This window comes from Vanessa tameamea, chromosome 4 (genome assembly GCF_037043105.1).
Source record: "Vanessa tameamea isolate UH-Manoa-2023 chromosome 4, ilVanTame1 primary haplotype, whole genome shotgun sequence".
NCBI lineage: Eukaryota > Metazoa > Arthropoda > Insecta > Lepidoptera > Nymphalidae > Vanessa > Vanessa tameamea.
Genome location: NC_087312.1, coordinates 6,383,901 through 6,403,283, shown reverse-complemented (window position 1 = coordinate 6,403,283; position 19,383 = coordinate 6,383,901). Strand labels below are relative to the sequence as shown.

The window sequence follows — 19,383 nt, the reverse complement described above, 5'->3', positions numbered from 1 at the left end:
CGCTCTTTCTATTAATGAAAACCATATCATTTTAATATATATAATTATAATTAAATTCATTGAATGGTGTAAAATAAGTGTGTTATTTTGACTTTGAATTATTGATATTATTTTTAATTTTTTTTATAAATAAAGTATATTGTTAAATGCATTGGTTTAATGTGACGTTAGATATAAGATTTGTGAAAAAAAAAAAAAAATAATAAGTTCGCGGAGATATAGACTGACTCAGATAGCGATTTAGTTTTATACTATTTGTAGATCCGATGTGGTCGTTATATCTTTTTCAAATTAAAATTACACTTATATAACAAAAACGTATATACTGTAGCAACTTGAAAAGACAATAATTAGTACAAAAATGAGAGGGTTTTGTTACAAGCCGTTATATGGCATGTCTGCGTTTGTACCTATAACATGGTATTGTTCGAGTGAAAGTACATAGGAGGTAATCTAAAAGTGTGCATACAATCATGAATCAATCACGCTATACGCGTGTGTTACTAATGTTTCGCTTTTCGAAACTATATTCCAGTTAGAAAACAATATTTCTCCGCAACAAAAAAAACACTGAAATATTACCGTGCAGTGGTAATCGACAATGCACATTTAAATCAAATAAATAATTTATTGGTATATTGTTATTATGTAAAATATGTGTTAGTTTAATGCAATAATGAATATATTTTATTTATATAATATAAATAAATTAAAATTTACTCACCACCACCGCCCCAGCCAATTTCTTCCGAGCCGAGGACTGACATAAGACCACCAGTGAGTAGTAACAGTACTCTTATCGGTACTAAGAAAGCATCATTTCTTTCTGGAATGTATTTAACAAGATATCCACAGAACACGCCAAAAGCAACACCTCCTATAACACTAAGTGGACCCTGAAATTATAAAGATTTAACGATATCATAGTGTATATACGTTATTTAATATCAGAAAATTAATGTAGTCTAATCCAATATACCTGAATAATATTCGTAGTAAGAGAAGCACTGGAAAACATGATAGACGAAACGATACCGAAAATAGCAACACTGGCAGCGTCATCGATACCCGATACTGCTAGTACTAATGTCGGTATTCCCTTAGAGACACCTAAACCTTTTTCTCGAAGACGGAACAAGCAAGGCACGATTACCGCCGGCGACACTGCGGCGAAAATCGATCCCAGGAGAAAAGCTGAAACAATTGTTCTGTTAGAAATAAGGTCAGCACACGACACTTTATCTTGACACCATTAATGATCTTATATCAACTCACCCCAGTCCCAAGGCAATCCAAGTAAAAGGTTACACATAACGGCACACAGACCGCACTCAATTGCCCAAGGCAGTAATGCAAGTTTAATAACAGTGAAGAAGAATTTTTTCATTGCAGTTGGATCCAGATCGAGGCCCGCTCGTGTTAAAATAATAGTTAAGGCAATTTTTCTGAAATTTATAATTTATAAAATTAATTTTGAATACATACTTCATTAAGATAAATGTAATCGATTTAAATAGTGTTTTTCATTGCAAGATAAAAGGTAACTCATATTTTGTGTACGAAAGTTATATAAAATATATCGTTGGTAATATACGATTTTTATTATAATAGTTAAAGCTTATGTAAATAAACTGTATGTACTCATTAAATGGGATCGATAAGCAATAAATTAGGCAAGACATTTGTATTGATATCGTAATAGTAAACAAAATTTAGTAACTGAAAATAGTAATTGTAATGTATTTTTGTACAAACTATAGGTGTAGTCCTAAACTCCTCGATTTGGGCAGGTTTATATCATTCATCAGGATAACAGTGATGGAAATGACACGTACTTACTGTATTGATTACTGGTTTAATTATACATACCTTATGTACGATGCGACGTGCTGATAATCCGCATCAAAGTTGACAAAGCCGATGTTCTTCATAATTATCCCTACAATTAGCATTCCTATAAGCGGCGGCAGCGTGGTAACTTTCATTATAAGCCAGCCTCCGAAGTGCGCGGCAATGGTTAGGACGGCCAGCATGAATAGTTGGCCACCCGGCGCCGCTGTATCCCCCAATATTATCCATACTAATACCCATACCATTATACCTGAAAGTGATCGCATTGTTAAGTGTTTAATTCATAATATCTTCGAATATGATTGCAGTCACGCAGAGTAACTGCGTAGATTTATTTATTATAGCGTACAAGTATGCGCACAAATATGAAATCAGCTGCAGGACCAGCAGCTTAACGTGTTTAATAGTTTAATAGTAGCCACCAGATTCATTAGTGCCACTGCAAACTTCTTAAAAATTTGGTAGTCCTACTCTTAGTTAGTTCCGAGAAACTAAAATTTATCCAGGATCTGAGAATCTTTATAGCTAGCAAACAAACCATCGATACGGTTTAGCTTTACAGTAAATATCATTAATCCCACTATTTTAAAATGGCCGTAACGAGATTTAACAAAAATTATTAGTCTATATCTTATTAAAAAATTCTTTGTTATGCAAAACGAAAGTGTCATGGCATGTTATAATTTAGTTTCGACATACATGTTAATATAATTACGTTTTTACTTCGATTCGATAATTCAAAGTAACGCGCAGTAAGAAATCAACAACAATTAGTATAAAAGTATACCGTAAGCGATTTACACGTACATAAATAAAGAATTCATTGCAATAGAATCATAATACTAAGTACTCACCAATAAGCAATATGGAAACGTTTTGAGCAAACCGCCTGTACGAAGGACACAAAGGATAAGGGCATATTTTCTGCCAGTGAGGAGGTTCCCACGATGGAATCCCGGATTCTTCTGTGTGACACTTCTGACAGCACGCGTACCACCACGATCTATGAATAGTATTTATATGAATTAAATTGAATAATAAAGCATTTTTTCATACGCAATGTTTATTGATTTAATTCGGACAGTCAATTAATACTGCTTATATAACGAACACATTGCGTACTCGTGTGAAGCGAATGGATTATTGTTTTGTTACCTTTCGATATGTTCACTTTGATGTGATAAAGCTTTCTTCGAATAAATAGAAGATGTTGTTGAGTATTTCTTATATCTTCCTTCGATGTGTGCTGGTCGATCTGAAGAACAAAGATGTAGTTAACTCGCGTCGAATGTCAATAAAGTGCCGTCTATGATGGATGTAACCGTGTGATATTACAGGTGTTCCTTTAAAACATATGTCTGTTTCACAAGCAAGTATACAAGTATACAATGTTCTCTATAAGATTCGATTTCGGTTCTAAATATATAGATTTTATAAAAGATTGGGTATTCTTAAACCTACGTCATTCTTCGAAGACATTTATGCAATTCATCCTTGATAATTAATAAATTTCTTAATTTATAAATCAGAGATTTTAATACATAAACAACGAAAGGTCATAATGAAAATAACGATTTTGCGAAAATGAGAACATTTTAAAGTGTACTATTCACTATATTTATATAGACTTTATTTCTATACTTAAATATACTATAATAATTTATTATTAAAAAGTTTGGTGCACACGACGCTAAGGGTTTCAAAGTAATTTATTAAGTTATTTTTTTCTTTTTTCTCAATTCTTCTTAATTGTACTAAATACTTTAAATTAATGTTACCCCATGAGGTGTCGATTTCTGCCGCCATGGCATTGTGAAGGTTACTTTTGCGGCGCGATGGCCCTTCTGCTTGAGCTGATACTCGGCCATTCCTGTAAACATATTTCGTACTTAGTAAATGGAATAATTTACAATTTCGTTAGATAATGATGCAATACGCTGTACGTTCAACTTTCAAGACATTGGCAACGCCCAATTACGATACAACTTTTTTAAAACAAATTTACTTAAACGATCACCGAAACCAGTTTAAATTAAAAATAACAAGATTCAAATTGGGGTCACAGTTTTATTTGTCACACGTCGGGGGATCAGTCTAATATCACGAGGTATGCGAATACTTTAATAATCTGCTTGATTGAATCGATTTCATAATTTCATGCACGAATACCTTAAAAATAGAAAACGCTGTAACCTTTAACATTTGTTATGGCGTTCGAAAGAAAATTACAAATCATTCGTTTAGTTTTTTACATAGGTATAAAAAAATTAAAAATATCTTATACTTTAAGAAATATTAAAAATAATGATAATTATAGAAGTAGTAGAATTATTTCAGAAATGTTCGTATTCGATTTAAAATGTTATAATTTTGCAGTGTTGATAAAATTTAAGATGATTATGTATTCAAGGGTAGATAAAGAATTTCTATCAAGTTCCAAGTTCCTAGGCCATGCACTTGCATAAGGCCAAACAGCGTTGCCCATAAAAGCAAGTAGCATGTGATTACGAAGGTTCAAACTAATAAGACTGTAGGTACCTGTATTTCTTGACCTTCTATTTATTCTATAAATAAGTTTAATTTAGATCACTTTTCGTAGTCAATTAATCAATGTGTATTTTTTTTTTAATCTTTCAGATATGTTATGGTATTAACATTTAGATTTTTGTTTTGTTTGAATATATATATATATTATAGTTTCATTAATATTAGGAATTACAATTATAAAAATTATTATTATTAGATGAAGTATATGCTTAAACATTTGAGTTAGTCACGAGAATTGCTTGGTAAATTTTTAATTTAGCTACAGTTGGATAAAATGAGCGCTCATGCGTGAATTTTTAAAAGTGACAATATGTTGGTTGAAGTTTGATTTTATAGCATTCAAATGTCTTCTCATGCTCATTATTATCACAGATGCTTGTTGTCATGGTTACTCATGCTATTTTAAATGATTGAACGTAATAAGCACCTCTTTTTAGACCATTTTTAAAAATCTGTTTGGTTATGCTTAATTATAATTCGTGCTAGCTGATCTGACCACAGGTGAAGTTTGGGTGCTCCGAGCGCTCTGTCTGGTTGATTTTATTTAGGAGAAAATAGCATGCTATTATAATTGTTAGAAAACATATGAGGTTGAAGAGCGTGCTAGTCTTATTGTAAGTCTGTACCTTCACATATGGCGAATAAGTTAATGGGTTTTAGGTTAGAAACTTAAATCCTGCAGCTTAGTGCGGATTTTTTAAATCACATTCTGCAAGTTTACAATTATTTGTATAATAATAACTTTTTTTATCGAATAATATATAGTCGCAATGTTTATTATATTAGCATTTTATTAAGTATAAATCAATAGGAAAACACGTTAACATTATCATTTAGAGGTTAAAAATAAGGAATAATTAATAAAAGTTACTTTGATAATTAAAATTATCATTATTTACTATTAATATAAAAACTATTTGTAGTTTATTATTACATGGTCAATATTATAACTGTTAATGTTATTGGCCAACCTGTAATACAAGGTGATGCATGACTAAAAGTTTTATCGCTAAAAACTGTGCGATATTATGGGTCAATGTTGATAATAATTGTTTTATGTGGCGAATGTCATGGCGAATGCGGTTTACTGAAGTTTATCGGCTACTGTCTGTGTGACGGAAGGATTGTTGATAAGCGATAGGCTGGCAACATGTCGAGTCACCACACCGTCATGTCAATGGAAAGAAATAGGTACCTACTAATCATATGTGGGTCACATTGGAGATATTATGCGTTCCAGTACGTACGTTATGTGGCCGGTACAGCAATACGTGCCGACATGTGAACGATTCTAAATGTCACGGTTGCGATCGCTTTATTAAATTTATATCAATGGAAATTAAACGTAGGGTTATTCAATGATCTAAAGGTTAAATGAGGTACTGGCCCAAATCTATTGTAAAGCGATTGTTTTGTCATGTTTTCACTCGCTTTTATAGTTACATTTTGTGTTATTTGAAAAAAAAATCTATGGTCGTTACCTTGTCTCAAGTGGAATAAAAAAATTACTTTGTTTTTTTTACACTTTATTTCAATATGATAATATTACTTATTGACAAAAATGATCTATATTTAATAATTGCTGTAGATCACAACTTAGCTAAAATATGTATTTAAAATACCAATAAAATAAATCATATTTTTTATGCTTCTTTTGTGGATAATTGCAACAGGATAAACGTTATATTTAAACTTACCAATGTCGGTTAGTTAGTGCGTCTGTTTCGAGCGATGAGTCTGATGGAAGATAGCTGTCATAGTGACAACTTAAGCTGCTGTGAGACATCCTACATGGCACTCAGTGAGTCTTATTTAATAAACTAGGATATTAACGTGCGTGTGTTACAAGAAGCTTGCGCGGGGGCATGCCGTACGAGTCAGCACGCTCCACACCTATGCCGCGGCGAGTGTGCATCTTATAAGAGAAGGTTCGGCTGCGAGTCAAGCCGCCCGCCGCGCCTCACCCCGGACACGTGACTGCTTCGGTGCGCTCAGTTTCGCCGGCCGGCTCCTCGGTCATTGGCCGTGCAAAAAAAATGGCTTAACCACAAATGTAAACCCTCAGATATAGGAAGCCATACTTAAGCACCGCCATGAAGGCGCCTCTATCTTGCTGAAGTGTCGAGCTACTGAACAGTGAACACAGACTGAATGAACGCACTGACTACGAGCTCACTGTTTAAAATTCCTCTTTAAACATTTGTAATACGACTCGTGTGACACTATACGCGCAACCACCGCCACTTTGCTTATCTACACACACTAACACACGTTTAAAAACTTCGAAGTTTGGACTATTCGCTTATTTTATATCATTCGCCGTTTTGGTGAGAATCTATTGAAAATGTAAAACTTTATTTATTCACTCACGCTAAGCGCTACGTTATATTAATTTCAACTGAAAATTGTTGTTGAGAATGTTTAAATTTTATAAGGAAGAGCCGACTGAAACACTCGTTGATTTTAGCATGTGTACGTAGCTGCGCAAGCCATAGAACAAATAATAGGAACCTTTCCATGTCGAATGGCCTTGAAACTGAAATATAACAAAGACACCGTGTAATTATATTATGATAACGAATACCTATAGGGTTCAGTTATGTAGGTACCTACTCCATCTCACTCTCACACTCGGTACACATTCATACAAAATTTTATTTAATAAAATAAAAATAACGCTTTAAAAACTTTCATATACATAATTAGAAAATATGAGTAATCATTATTCCAGCTATATTCAGATTAGAATACTACTATGAATCGGAACTCATAACCATTACTTATTTATAGCACGAAACATGTCTACCGCAGTCGAGGTAAGATTGAGGTAGGGCTTAATTGCCATCGTAGTTATAAATACGATGTTTCCTCGACTTTTAAAGTTGATTCTTTAATTAATTACAATTAAAACACTGTCATCATTTTCATTTTATTTTAATTATAGTTATATCCACTAATGTTAAAAAATAATAATAATTTCAACGTTTTCACCCGAGTCATGTTTCTCATTTATAATTCACATAAAATTCAGATTCTAAATATTGTTTAGATGCATGCGTAATTGAGCAATAGTAGTAATAGGACATAGTTGGTAGGTGAGCTTGGTAGGTATTTAAATAGCTGTAATATTTACCGGCTGGTACATATACCGATAACAATGCTAGCATCGCGCATTTGTACTGGTAGACTTTCAGTGTTTGTTTTCATGATTTTCATCTTTTGATAATAAATCATTTATTATGTTTGATTGTCCACTAAATATTTTTCTTTTTATTTCCAATTAAATGTGTTTGATTGAATACGTGAATTGTAAACGTACTTTTTCTGTTCGGTGATGAAGGTAAGTATAGGCAGGAAGTAATCATATCAGGGGAATTAGTTCCACGTAAGTATTTATGTGGAGAATAAGCTTTAAATTTTCCCTTTTAGAGAAAAGGATACTGGCCATTTACGAAATGTCAATAACTTTTTACATTTAGATAAAACAAAAAAATCAATTAATCAAAACTTAACAACAACAATAATAAATAAAGAAAATATATTTATTCTCGGTTTATAAAAATTCCATGCTAATAAACGACACTATTGGTCACGTTCGATTTTTAAATAAATAATACGGAATAGAGTGTTGTTTATCAATGAGATCTAAGTTTACAAAACTAATTCATACGATCAGCTTAAAACAGGGTTAGTAAGTGTTTTGGCCGACTGTATAATAAAAATTATAAAATCAATCTGTGGCAAGTCATGAAGCTATCATTTTTTCTTTGTTTTTTACATACATTTTATATACACGTACATATATATATATATATATATATATATATATATATATATATATATATATAAGTAGACGGATGATTTTCCACATATGTACATACACAAACTTAAAATTACATGGTTACGTTTTTCATGTGTTGATACAACCTGGTGGTAGGGCTTTGTGCTAATATCTATCTTTTTTTAAAAAAACCTATTTTATAGATTTTTGGATTTTCTAAATAATATTATAGTCTTTTGTAGCATAGTATTATGAAAATACATATGTACATAGCATTAAAATTACGAATTAAAATTCATGTAATAATTAAAGTATGAACATGATAATTTATTTACAAAGTATGTAAAAATAAATGTATTCTGTATTCTGATTTAAATAATAATCACTTTAATTTTTACGTAAAACGTATATGTATTGCTTATTTGTAAAAATATTATTTGGAAGTAACTTCGAATTATTATTTAACGTTCACAATAACTCAGTCTAATTTATTAATTTCGATTTTTAAATATTTATTATAATATATAAATATTTAAATTAAAAATAATAGCAAAAACAGTTATTTTCAATAATATTCAATTGGAAAACAAAAAAACACGAACAAGGTTTGTAGTTTATAGTAATAAAAATCGTTTATAAAAAATGTATCACAAATCGAAGATTTTTTCTTTTTAGATTTGAAACAATAAGAAAGCGAAATAGGTAAGGTTGTAACCTAACAATATTCAAATATGTTATTTAGATCTATTGATTTTATTTATTATATTTCTCTTATTATCTCATTTCTGGACGAAGGCTTTCTCGCCATTTGAGGAAAAGGCTTATTTTTTGAGCTACTTTACCACTCTAGTCTTTAAGTTCTTGAGGGCACTTAGATATTAATATTTGTGTATATTTACCATCTTATCTATGTATTGTATATAAAAATAAATATCAAATTTATATTATAGTATATCACCTATAAAGGAATAGTTGTAATTACGGCATTGTCAAAAATGTCTGGACTGTCATAGGTTCTATGATACATCATTATCACGTATCAATCATTATACGTCAAGTGACGTCATCAGAAATCTAATATGGTGGGAGGCCAACATATGTCTTGTTGCGAAGCGTTTTTTCGGTTTTTTTTTTATAAAAATTTTTTCAATGTAGATTTTCGTAGTCGTGATTTTTGTTATTTTTTATTGTAAGGTGAGTTTCGAATATTAAAACATGATTATAATATAACGGATTCACGTATAAATATTGTTTCGAATATCAAAACAGTGTCTAACTAAACACCCGTTAAAGAACATTTATGAGGCCGTAAATTTTTGGGAAGTTAGGTATCATGGCACAGACGTTATTAGATAGCCAACCCGTCATCATCAACATCATCAGCTACACTACTCATTTTGATAGCGAAAATGAAAAAAACCGAAACAATAACCTATCCTCGAGTGAATATTGTAATATAGTTTTTTCTAGACATATTATCGTCATCGAAAATTATTCTGATTCATCGCAGAATTTAATTATTCTATCGGCCCTGTCCTACAACGCCAATAGAATAATAATGAAGATTGAGCATATTTTCCACTATTGGCAATAGTGTTTTTCTTACTGAATTTCAGTCATTGCTATCGATCATAAAAACTCGGCAGACGTGCTTTACGAGGCAATGCAGTGTAGCACTACTAATTTCCTAATTCGTAGCTGCTTCCCAAAATTCCTCATCACTAAAGACTATTTAATATTGACTCCACTCACAAATCGGACCCAGAACCTCGAACCAGTTAAATAGTTACTTATATTAATAAGAAGTAATAATAACTATTACAAAAAAAAACTTTTGAATATTATACTTAATAGATCCAATTAGATAATATAATTGTCTGAAGCTCGTTTCAATTTGTAAAAGGTAATAAATAATCTAATAAATATTAAAAAAGAAGTTTAAATCCGGAAAGGAAAAATATATGTTAGGAAATAGGATAGTAATGGGTTATAAATAGCAAAATTGATACCGTAGCCACATGGTAACAAGGAAAAATAAACTGTCGCCTTACAACATATAGGAGTATGTAACGTAACATTAATTATATTGCTAGGACTTGTAATACAATAAATAGCAACACGAGTTATAAAACTCGTTATGCCTGTTACTTGACTACATACAGTAACTTTTTTTTGTTACAGAAAGTATACACTTGTTTTATTTAAAAAAAAAAACTAAATGTATGTTTGTGTGCGAAAAGTAATATACAGTTAGAAAATTTATAAACGACTACCACAAGACATTGCGAATTCGCACGCGAAAAATTAAAACAAAATATTAGTACGTTTACATTACGATACATTTATCTATTCTTAAAAACGCATAATACGATTGTAGTTATTTTTTTGTGTCTTAATATTTAACTTTGTGTGACAGATATTTATCTTTACAATTGGATCAAATTGAACATGGTGATGATGACAAGCAGTGTACGGCGCATCCAAAAGTTTTTTTTTCATTCAAGTCTCTATGTCATACTTATATTTAAAGCACTGTGTTGACAGTGCCTTTTACATATACGAATATAGAAATATAATACTATTTAAGTGAACCAACTTATCAATGTTTATTGTCATAGTTTTTCTTGCCAAGATACGTAAAGTAATAAATATATAATAGTAATAAAATAATAAGTAAAAAGTAATAATATAATAAAGTAATAAATAGGGTAGAAGATATGTAGAGAATTATAACATACTAGCTGTTACCCGCGGCTTTGCTCGCGTAGAATATGAATATATTTACAAATTAACTTAAAATATTACGTTAATGTAAAACCTCTGTGTATACCATATTGGTGTGCATTTCAGACCTTAGGGTAGAATATCCAGAAACGCTTAAATGCGCATCAACTAATTTTTAATCGGTAGCGCAAAAATAAAATTTCGAACTTCTAACTTCAAAATGACGGACTTCCAGACTTACCTGTATACGAAATGTAAACCCCTACTTTTTCCCTTTAGGCCTAAAATATCAAGAAACGCTTAAATACGTATCATCTACTTATTTTTAATAAGTAGCCCAAAAATAAGGTTTCATGCTTCTAACTTCAAAACTGTCGGTCTTCCAGACTTACCTGTATACGGAACGTTAACCCAATTTCCCTCCTTAGGCGTAAAATATCCAGAAACGTTTAAATACGTATCAAATCATTTTTAATCAGTAGCCCATAAATAAAGTTTCATGCTTTTAACTTCAAAAACGACGGACTTTCAAACTAACCTATATAAGAAATGTCAACCCCTATTAAACCCCTTAGAGGTAGAATATCTAGAAACACTTAAATACGTATTTAATCATTTTAATGAGTATCTCAAAAATAAAGTTTCATATTTTTAATTTAAAAAAATGACGGACTCCCATAAAAACTTTCAACCCTTATTTCACCCCCTTAGTGGTAGATTATCTAGAAACGCTTAAATAAGTATCTACTCCTTTTTAATCAGTATCCCAAAAATAAAGTTTCATGTTCTACCTTAAAAAAATTACGGACTTCCATACAAACGTTTTACCCCTATTTCACCCCATTAGGGGTAGGATTTCCAAAATTCGCTACTTAGTGGGTGTCGTGATATGTTAGTTTTTAAGTGTACAGCATAAAATATAAGTTTTATACTTCTAGTTCTAAAAATGACAATACTTTCAACAACTTACTACTTACTTCAATAAAAAAATATATGTCCTTTCTCAGGCTCTAGACAATTTGTGTACCAAATTTCATTAACATCGGGCCAGTAGTTTTGACGTGAAAGCGAGACAGACAGACAGACAGAGTTACTTTCGCATTTATAATATTAGTATGGAAGTATGGATTGTTATGAAAATAAATATATGAAGTGTAATGTCGGTGTGTATTGTGTGTTTATATTATATTATTACATAAATAATAAATAAATATTAAATAGAATATTACATTGTATTTGTGTAATTGTGTAGTGTAATAAATAAATATTATAAATTAATAAACTAATTATAAACACAATAATAATTCACCTACATAGCTAATAAAGTGCGAGTCGGACTCGTGGACCGAGGGTTCCATATACATATTTATTTTATAGGTATGTAAATAGCCCATAGATCTACCAAAAGGGAACGATGCTTTTGGGATTTCCCTTTTTTCAAATTTTTTAAATTTTCCAATGTAAGCAGAGCCCTACTCCTAAGCAAAATGTACGCAGTGTGGGATCAATTTATATTGGTTATATTTATAAACAAATAAAAATAAAAAAATCAGGATTTTCAAGAAAAAAATACAATTCTCGTTTATTCCCTATCCCTTAGGAATTTCGAAATATCTAAATATCATGCTAAATTTGAAACCCCTAATAATTATAGTTACGGAGATAGAGCTACTTTGGTTCGAAAATATAAATCCCATTTATTCCCTATCCCTTGGGAATTTTGAAAAATCCCTACTTAGTGCACTTCTAGGATACTCAAGGTATACGTGTGCCAAATTTCAAGTCTCTAGGTCCAGTGGTTTAGGCTGTGCGTTGTCTGTCAGTCACTCAATCACTCAGTAACGGAAGAGTTTTATATATATTGATTTCATATTCTTTTTGAATTTGTACACAATTGACCTTTGCTTATTTTAAAGACATTATATACCCATACAAATTTAAAAAAAAACACAATAATCAGAGCTTATATAATAAACGCTAAATAATTAATTCCCTGTCTTTTTGTCATTTGGATCCGAACCGAACCGTGGCGACGTAATTAAATTTGGCATAGAGGTAACATAGCACCTGTACTGAACAATAAGAGGGTAAATAAATTTGATTCGGCTGAAGCCGTAGGGAACAGTTAGTAGCAATATGATTCACGGTCACAAGCAAAGCAAAAAACAAAACTTTTATAATAAGGAAAGATGAACAAATATTAAGGTTTTTTCTAAAAATAAAAGTATCAGTATACATATAATAAGCGCCTACTTAAAATAATTTGCTATATACATGAAAATATAAATTGCGATTTAAATATGTCTTTACTCTCAATTTTTAAATAACAATTAAAGAAAAAATACAAAAATAATAATAATTACATAATGTTAAAGAATATAATTATTTATCTATACTCTTTTAATTGGAAACTATTAATTATCCTACTAATTAGACTTTTTAATTTGAAATGTGTTTGGATCATATGATTGAAACAAATCGGATTGAGGCTTTCAAAACATAGACAGTCATAATTCATAGAATAATTTTTATGATATATAACGAGCCGAACAAGCACGTGACTTAAGTATGTATATACATTACGACAGCCTTGTTCGGTGAGTCATGACGTTTTGTTTCGTACGTGAACGAATATTAGAACGTCCAAATAAATAGACCTCCTCTCCCAGCTTGCTACAGTAATAACTCAAGCAGAAGCTTAAAGGTGTGGTTTGTCTGTTCGGGTCGTACTACATTGGACATAAATACTGCCTTTCATAAAATACAGTCACGTGATGGTTGTAAGAGAAGGATGTAAATTATATAAGTTAAACGTTATTGTGTTACAGCAATGAGTGGGTACGCATTCAAGTTAATATAAAGTATGTAGAGCATACAAATCGATCAGTCTGGTAAAAGAACAACACCGTATAAGTCGCTTAAGAAATGAGAAGTAGTAGATTTAAAAACAAATATATTTTTAATAATAAAAGGGAATTAATAGTTCTATACTAACGTAGAGTCTAATGATGATGATCTCTAAAATTATCTAAGCTCATTTTTCATTTAAAATGTTCTTGCATATGTTAAATTTCAATGATATATAGTCGTCATAAAATCGTTCGTTTAAAAAATTTCCAAATAATTTAATGCAATATTTAGGTTAATATATCAGTATGAGCGTTGAAATCTTTTGCTCTGAGATAATAATAATATGGTACACGAAATAACTTACCGTCAAAGTTTATTTATAACAAATTGTATATAATAATACTATCTCTCTTAGAATCTTATTTTATGAAATAAACACAATATACTATTATACACATATACTTGACAAACGTTTATATAGATAAGAAAAATACATATATTTCAGTAGATTATAAGTGTAATTAAGCCTTCTCGTAGTCATATCACACTAATTGTAATATTTATACAATATTGTGAATATTAAATATAATTTCGGTACAATTTGTCATTTTTTGCCGCGGCAGAATAAGTAATTTCTTGAGTAGTGATGATTAATATATCGCGCACTTGCAAACGTTTTATTTTAATTAAGTACAGATGTATAGATATTTTCCAAGCCCATAAGAATCAGGACATTAAATACGTATGTGTTAGAATATGTAATAGAATATGGATAAATGTTAATAAAATTTCCTCTATATTTCGTACTCGGTGGAATATACAATTCAAAACGGTTATAAAGCTAATTTTAGTTCAATCTTGTAAAATGACGATTATAAGTAGGTGTAGGAACTTAGTTTAAATGAATATATTTTGATTTTGATCCATAATAAACTTTGATTAACAAAATTTTAATTACAATAAATCATTAAAAAACCGGCTAAAACAAAAGTAATATGTCTTTTATTCAAGTATATGTACACAGCCATAATATAAAATTATATTCAGTTTTTTCATAATATAATTTGTTAAGTAACTAGATATTAATAGATAATATTTGATATACGTTATATTAAAATGTAATCTTAATTTTATGCAATAAAATGATATTGATATTACTAGAAAAAACGTTGTGTAATAGGCACAAAAGATTTGTAGATTCATAGTTGATATTTAATATTATAATTTTTATTTTTTTATTTATTGATTATCGGAATTTTCTAAATGATATTTAAGGGTTGCTGTCAATGTAATATTTTGGATATTACAGTTCATTTATGAAAGTTGTTATCATCTTAATATACATGGTTTTATATATTATTTATAATTATTTCAAGTAATAAGTCAATGTATATGTTATAAATCTTACCGTTCCGAAGGCAGGTTTTCTCGATCTTTGCTTCCTTCGTCGGCCATTATGGAAACTTTTCTTTTACCGTCGTTAGAGGGAGCACTCGGGGTGATTGTAAATACTTGATTAGATGATAGTTGGTCGGTTGGTCGCGATATGCGTGTATCGTTGTTTTGATTTTTTAAATCACTCAGGTCGAAAGGGTATTCCTTTATCGCAGTCATTCGGACGCTTGTTTTGCGAACCTGAAATTGCAACATAGAAACTTTGTAGACAATTAATGTATACTCGGTATTCGTAATTGTGAAATAAAAATTATGATATTATTTAAAAATTTGTCAACTATGTTTTATTAAAAATAATAAAACCGTACAAATATTTTCTCATGAAATTTTTTAAAACAAAAATATGACTTAAGTTTTTATAAGTAATTAAGAGAACACATATCAATTTTTACAAACTAGACGGACGCCAAGATGTGTTTATGAAATATTATGTGCAAATCTTATAATCACAACACAATGTTGTGATTATAAGACAAATTAAAATTGATCCGTGCCATGAAGTTAACAAAATTGATGAGTAAAAAAATATACTGTATTACTAATGTATTTATTTTATTGTTTCATATTTTTGTGGCGGTTAGTTGTACTTCATACATAATGTATTTAATTAAAAAGTTTAAACCTTGGTGGTAATTCAAAGCATTAGCAATCAAAACGGCATATGCTTAAACTATTATATTTTATAAGGCGTTTTATTTTATTATTTATATTTATTTATATGATTATATATAATGTTGTGCCTAAGAGGTTTTTATATTTTCAATATGTTTGGGGTTAGACTTAAATGTTTCTATGAAGACAATTTCATCTTTTAACAATAACAATGCAATTTTTATCCGGAACGCATCTATATTATTATAGGTTACTATTATATTTCTTTAAAATGTTACATTAAAATAATTAAAAAAACTAATAAATATTATAGATTAAACTAAGTGTAAGATAGATAAAACAACTAAGGCTGAAATAAATAAAACAAAATAAAAATATTAAAATAAAAAGTGAAATATTAAAAATATTTTAAAAAAATATGTATTTATCTTTAATAACATTGATTTAATTTTATCCTTAAATTTTGTTTATATAAATGAAATAAAAAAAAAAATAATTTAACGCACCTTAGGGTTTTAGCTTTGCACATTTTAACCGAACACGAGATATTTAGTTTTTTATTTTTAAGCTAAGTTTTTTCAATGTACAGTTCGCGCGCGCGCTTCTCTATTGCAGACTGAATACTGAAATAATGTCTATCTGTTTCAGGTTCGTTATTTCCACCGCAGAGCCTCTAGAGTGTCTCGGATACTATATACTAAGTTAAGGTGTCCGTTCGTAACGATAATGAAAAACAATGAAACGTCAATTCGTTAATAACTTGTGAAGATAGACACTATGTGATTTCAAATTCGCACAAATATATATGTAAATGTGAATTATTTAGTCATGACTTGATGACGTCATTTTGTTGCTATTGTTTAAAAGCTATAATTGTTTTAAAATGTATCCGTTAGTATCGGTTAGTTTAAAGTATTAGCGATATAAATTCAAATAAAATAAGAAATTGAATATGAATGAATAAAACCAATATCTAATTATTGTTTGATCCAGCGCCTAGGTCATTTTTAATACAGTTTTGTGTTATGCTTAATTGCTTATTTTCGTTAAGTTTATGAGTTATGGCGTTTCAAAATATTTTATAAATAGTATACTTAATGATTTTGTTTTTTTATAAAAGTCGAAATTATTTTTTTAAGATTAAGCTTATAGTACAATAATTTTCAACTTCATACTTTATTGCTAAGAAGATATAGACAACATTTTTATATATATATATTGCATGATTATTTTTTTATATAAAAAATAAAAGTGTTCAATAAAACATAAACGATAAAAAATAAATAGATAAAAGGAAATTGTCACAAAGAAATAAATTACTCAGGTACATATTTTATTTTTTGTACTTGTAAATTAATGGCAATAAATTGACATTATTCAATTTATTGAGACGTTTTAGTAATGATATCTAAATTGTTTTCGCACCTATATAACAGAATAAACACTCGATTCTTCACTTCACATAACTATAACGCTCCAATAAATTATAAGTAATAACAAACCAAATGTTGACAATAGTTGTTTGCGGGTAGCAGCCGGCTATTTATTTGCTTAAGTGGTCTCATCACAATCACATGATCACTCACGAGGAGCCGGCCACGAGTTCCCAATAATGAAGCGAGAACGTAATTCGTGGTAGTTTACTGAGACCGTACAGCGTACACCATACCGCGCCGTGCGTCCGCGACGCCGCCGCACTGACGCTATGCGCTTATCGCTTCCCAACACAATTAATTCAATTGTTTAATGTTAGATTGTTGTGAAATATAATTTTAATAGGTAAAGGACGATGGCCTTACAAATTATACTCGTCGAAAAGGACATAATAAATTGGAATTGATTAAAATCTAAAATCGATTTGAATTTAGTAAGTATCTCTATAAATTTCTTATGCCTATCTATTTAATTCAAATAAGTATTATATTATATTTAAAAAAAATAATAAACATGTACCTATATATTATATATTTATAATTTTACATAATACGTGTATTAGGTGCCTGCACACATGTACGCATAAATATAGCATTTAGAGGTATTTTAATTTATAAGTAACGTTTTTAGTGTGCCCTTTCCCATATACATATATGGGAAAGGGCACACTAAAAAACACTATATACATATATATTTTTTACAATTGGTCCTCTGCCCAAAGGTTGCCTAGAAGAGATCGCTGTTGTAGCGGATAAGGCTGCATGTAACTTTATGCCTATGAAACAATGCCTAACGCAACTTTATACATTCATACAGGGCCGGATGTAGCGGATTCAAGCGGTCCCCAGCTAAGTGAAGTCAAAGTCAAAAATAGACGATAATGCGAAAGAATCCATAACTTTATTAAATTAAACAAGTCGTATGGTTTCAATTCTACGTTCAGATATGTCTTAGGTGGGCCCCTAAGTAGTGTTAGCCCAGGGCCCTCTAAACTTACGGTCCGGCCCTGCATTCATAGATAATTTATTGTGTAACTGTGTTAATCTTTTGTTAATTTGAGTGAAATAAAGTATGAGCCGAGATGGCCCAGTGGTTAGAACGCGTGCATCTTAACCGATGATTTCGGGTTCAAACCCAGGCAGGCACCACTGAATTTACATGTGTTTAATTTGTTTATAATTCATCTCGTGTTCGGCGGTGAAGGAAAACATCGTGAGGAAACCTGCATGTGTCTAATTTCAACGAAATTATGCCACATGTGTATTCCATCGTACAGCATTGGAACAGCGTGGTGGAATATGCTCCATACCTTCTCCTCAACGGGAGAGGAGGCCTTAGCCCAGCAGTGGGAAATTTACAGGCTGATTATGTTATGTAAAGTATGAATAAATAAAAAAATACACCGTGACTGCTCCGATAAAGTAATATTTACATTAACAAATTTTCACATTATCGCCATCGAATCGAAACGTTTTTGTTGCTGTTCAGCCGTTTTCCTATTCTACTAACACAACGATCCAGCTATGGTTGGATCGAAGTTGGATCGGAATATAATGGGAATCGTATAATAATCGATAAAGATAAAATGATGTCGTAAATAAACACATTTTGCGCTTACATTGCGAACGCTGGTTGAAACCACCGATATAGATCAAAATAATGTACTACAGTATTGTACACCTTAAAAAGGTCTTCCAAAAAATCCGCAATGGTATATGTCTATCTCTTAGGGATAACCCACAATATCCATTTTTTATCCTTTATTTTTTATGACAAATAATGGCTTATTTTCGAAGCGATTTTATGCAATACAGCATTAATCCTTATCCAATTAAGTACTTTAAATACATTGTGCATTTAATAAAGATCAATATGACCCTTTACAACATGTCATTTAAATGAAAATTTTCGAAGTTATTACAGGTTTAAAATTGCAGGGACATAGCGGTTTGTATTGTTTAATGACAAAAAAGCTGTGAAAGTTGTAAGACATTCTGTAGTATATTTAGTATAGCAGCAGCATTGCACCCGTGCGAAGCCGGGGCGGATCGCTACTAATCAATAAATGTCAATTTAAAGACTATACTCATTATAATATACTTTATAAATGTTGGTTTTCAGATGCACTC

At 30.4% G+C, this 19,383-nt stretch overlaps 1 protein-coding gene across 4 annotated transcripts in view; it reads right to left on the bottom strand.

Moving 5' to 3' along the window:
- LOC113394578 (sodium/hydrogen exchanger 9B2-like) overlaps positions 1-19,383 on the bottom strand; it is a 45,993-nt gene that overhangs the window by 8,382 nt on the left and 18,228 nt on the right. For 3 of the 4 annotated variants that reach the window (XM_026631934.2, XM_026631937.2, XM_026631936.2), the window contains exons 2-9: positions 15,162-15,388; positions 3,630-3,721; positions 3,007-3,106; positions 2,706-2,854; positions 1,870-2,101; positions 1,276-1,445; positions 980-1,194; positions 725-896 (exon numbers count right to left, since the gene is read on the bottom strand). In XM_026631934.2, the coding sequence (XP_026487719.2) occupies positions 725-896; positions 980-1,194; positions 1,276-1,445; positions 1,870-2,101; positions 2,706-2,854; positions 3,007-3,106; positions 3,630-3,721; positions 15,162-15,388 (1,357 nt within the window). Of the gene's footprint in view, positions 1-724; positions 897-979; positions 1,195-1,275; positions 1,446-1,869; positions 2,102-2,705; positions 2,855-3,006; positions 3,107-3,629; positions 3,722-6,095; positions 6,530-15,161; positions 15,389-19,383 lie in introns of those variants that run through there. The other variant, XM_026631939.2, reaches the window with a different exon arrangement.